The sequence below is a fragment of the Pseudomyrmex gracilis genome, unplaced genomic scaffold (assembly GCF_002006095.1).
Source record: "Pseudomyrmex gracilis isolate BER0280 unplaced genomic scaffold, ASM200609v1 scaffold_1114, whole genome shotgun sequence".
NCBI lineage: Eukaryota > Metazoa > Arthropoda > Insecta > Hymenoptera > Formicidae > Pseudomyrmex > Pseudomyrmex gracilis.
The window spans coordinates 13,865-15,549 of record NW_018021698.1 but is presented as its reverse complement, the minus strand read 5'-3'; the positions used below and the strand labels follow the sequence as shown (position 1 = coordinate 15,549).

Genomic DNA, 1,685 nt, shown 5'->3' with positions numbered 1-1,685 from the left:
ACGAGTCTTCATAAATTTGATCTTCGACATACTCCACATCTTCTAAATCTTCTAAATCAATACCATATGTTTCTTCATCGTCAGAGTCTCTTTCCTCTGGCTCAGATTCGCCGCTTGTCCAAGCTTCGTCGTCAGCCATTATCTCAAAGATAAGTGATGGAACACTTCTTGAATAGCAAAATGTAATAACAATAACGAACAATTACTATGCTAATTAGAATATATACGTGGAAGTGTGAAAAATAACTAAATACTATCTCGTTGTCAAATGCTATTAAAAATGACAATTTTCCGATACTTTTACCTGGAGTTCACCTATAAAATCAGTTTTTTCAACAAGTGCACAGAGAAATGTTTTTATAGAATTACCAATGTAAGAAAATTGACCTTGACATAGCTATTACTTCTAGATACTACACAATGAAAAACATACAGATACATATGTTATCATTCAGTACATATAATCCAAACTTACTAAACAAAGATGACAAGACAATCTTGATAGAGCTAGTGTCACCTCAACTTACCAAAAACGTTTGTTTATTGATTTTCAGAAAAGATAATGTTTTGCACATACTGATCTTCAAACTTCAAAGTCGGTGAGGTAGTTAGACTTATTTACTAATATTCTTATTTACTATAGCAGATAAAATCTAGGTACACCAATTTTCAAGTTTTCAAGCGCAAATACGCATTTTCATATTTTGACCTTCAAAGTTCAAGGTTAAAAAAGTCACTAGAATTTTTTTACTACTTTTATCGTATTCAGCGACTTATAAAACATAGGTATACCAATTTTCAAGCGCACATACGCATTTTCATTGTTTGACCTTCAAATTTAATTTTGAAGGTCAAAGAAGTAACCAGGATTTTTTTTAATTTTTTTCCTAAATTTAGTGCAATAAAGTGACCTTATAAACATCTATTACGTTCGCTTTTCTTGTTGGTCCATATATGGACCAGTCCCGGAGCGAAAAGGTTAATAAAACAAAATGGCCTAGAGGCGCTAAAAATATTTCCATACTTTTTTTTTGAAAAAATTAAGAAAAATTAAACCCAAATAAAAGAAAATATTTAATTGCTTAACCATTTTAATACTTTTGCGTCAGATAAAAACAATAGCACAAATTTCTTGCCGAATATGATTAGAATTCACAGACAAAATTATTTTTCATAGAAGTACTTTAAACACTTTGTTCTATGTATTATTTTGTTATATATATGTTATTGTTATTATGTAGAAATACATTGTATTGTGTTGAAAAAAGTGTTTGTTAAAAACATATTCCACAAAAATGTGTGATATTCCGAACAAAATACCTTTTCAAAAAAAGGTAAAAAAAGGCGCCAAGTACATGCGCAACTCGTATATCTCTAGAAAATATTACTATAAAAATCTTTCTTTACAAAATCTATTCTACAAAAGAAATGATATCAAGAAGTAGCGCAAAGTAAAATACTGTACATTTCTATTAGGTGCACAACTAAGTTCCCGCTGTTTGTCACTAGATGACTCCAGCAGTAAGTGCTGATTGATTTTGACATATCCAAAACGTCACGAACCAAGCTTAAACATATGGTAAATAAACCGCTTTGAAACGTTAATGATTTTGTTTTGGCGTTATATACTTTTGGTTGTGTGAATATGTCTGATTTTGTACCAAATAATCGTCATTTTCGGAAAA

The 1,685-nt window shown here is 30.2% G+C and overlaps 1 protein-coding gene across 1 annotated transcript in view; it reads right to left on the bottom strand.

Moving 5' to 3' along the window:
• Positions 1–139, bottom strand: part of LOC109861880 (piggyBac transposable element-derived protein 4-like) — a 1,802-nt gene extending 1,663 nt beyond the window's left edge. The window contains exon 1 of the mRNA XM_020441718.1: positions 33–139. Coding sequence (XP_020297307.1) covers positions 33–139 — 107 coding nt within the window. The remainder of the gene's footprint in view (positions 1–32) is intronic.
• Between the last annotated feature and the right edge of the window lie 1,546 nt (positions 140–1,685).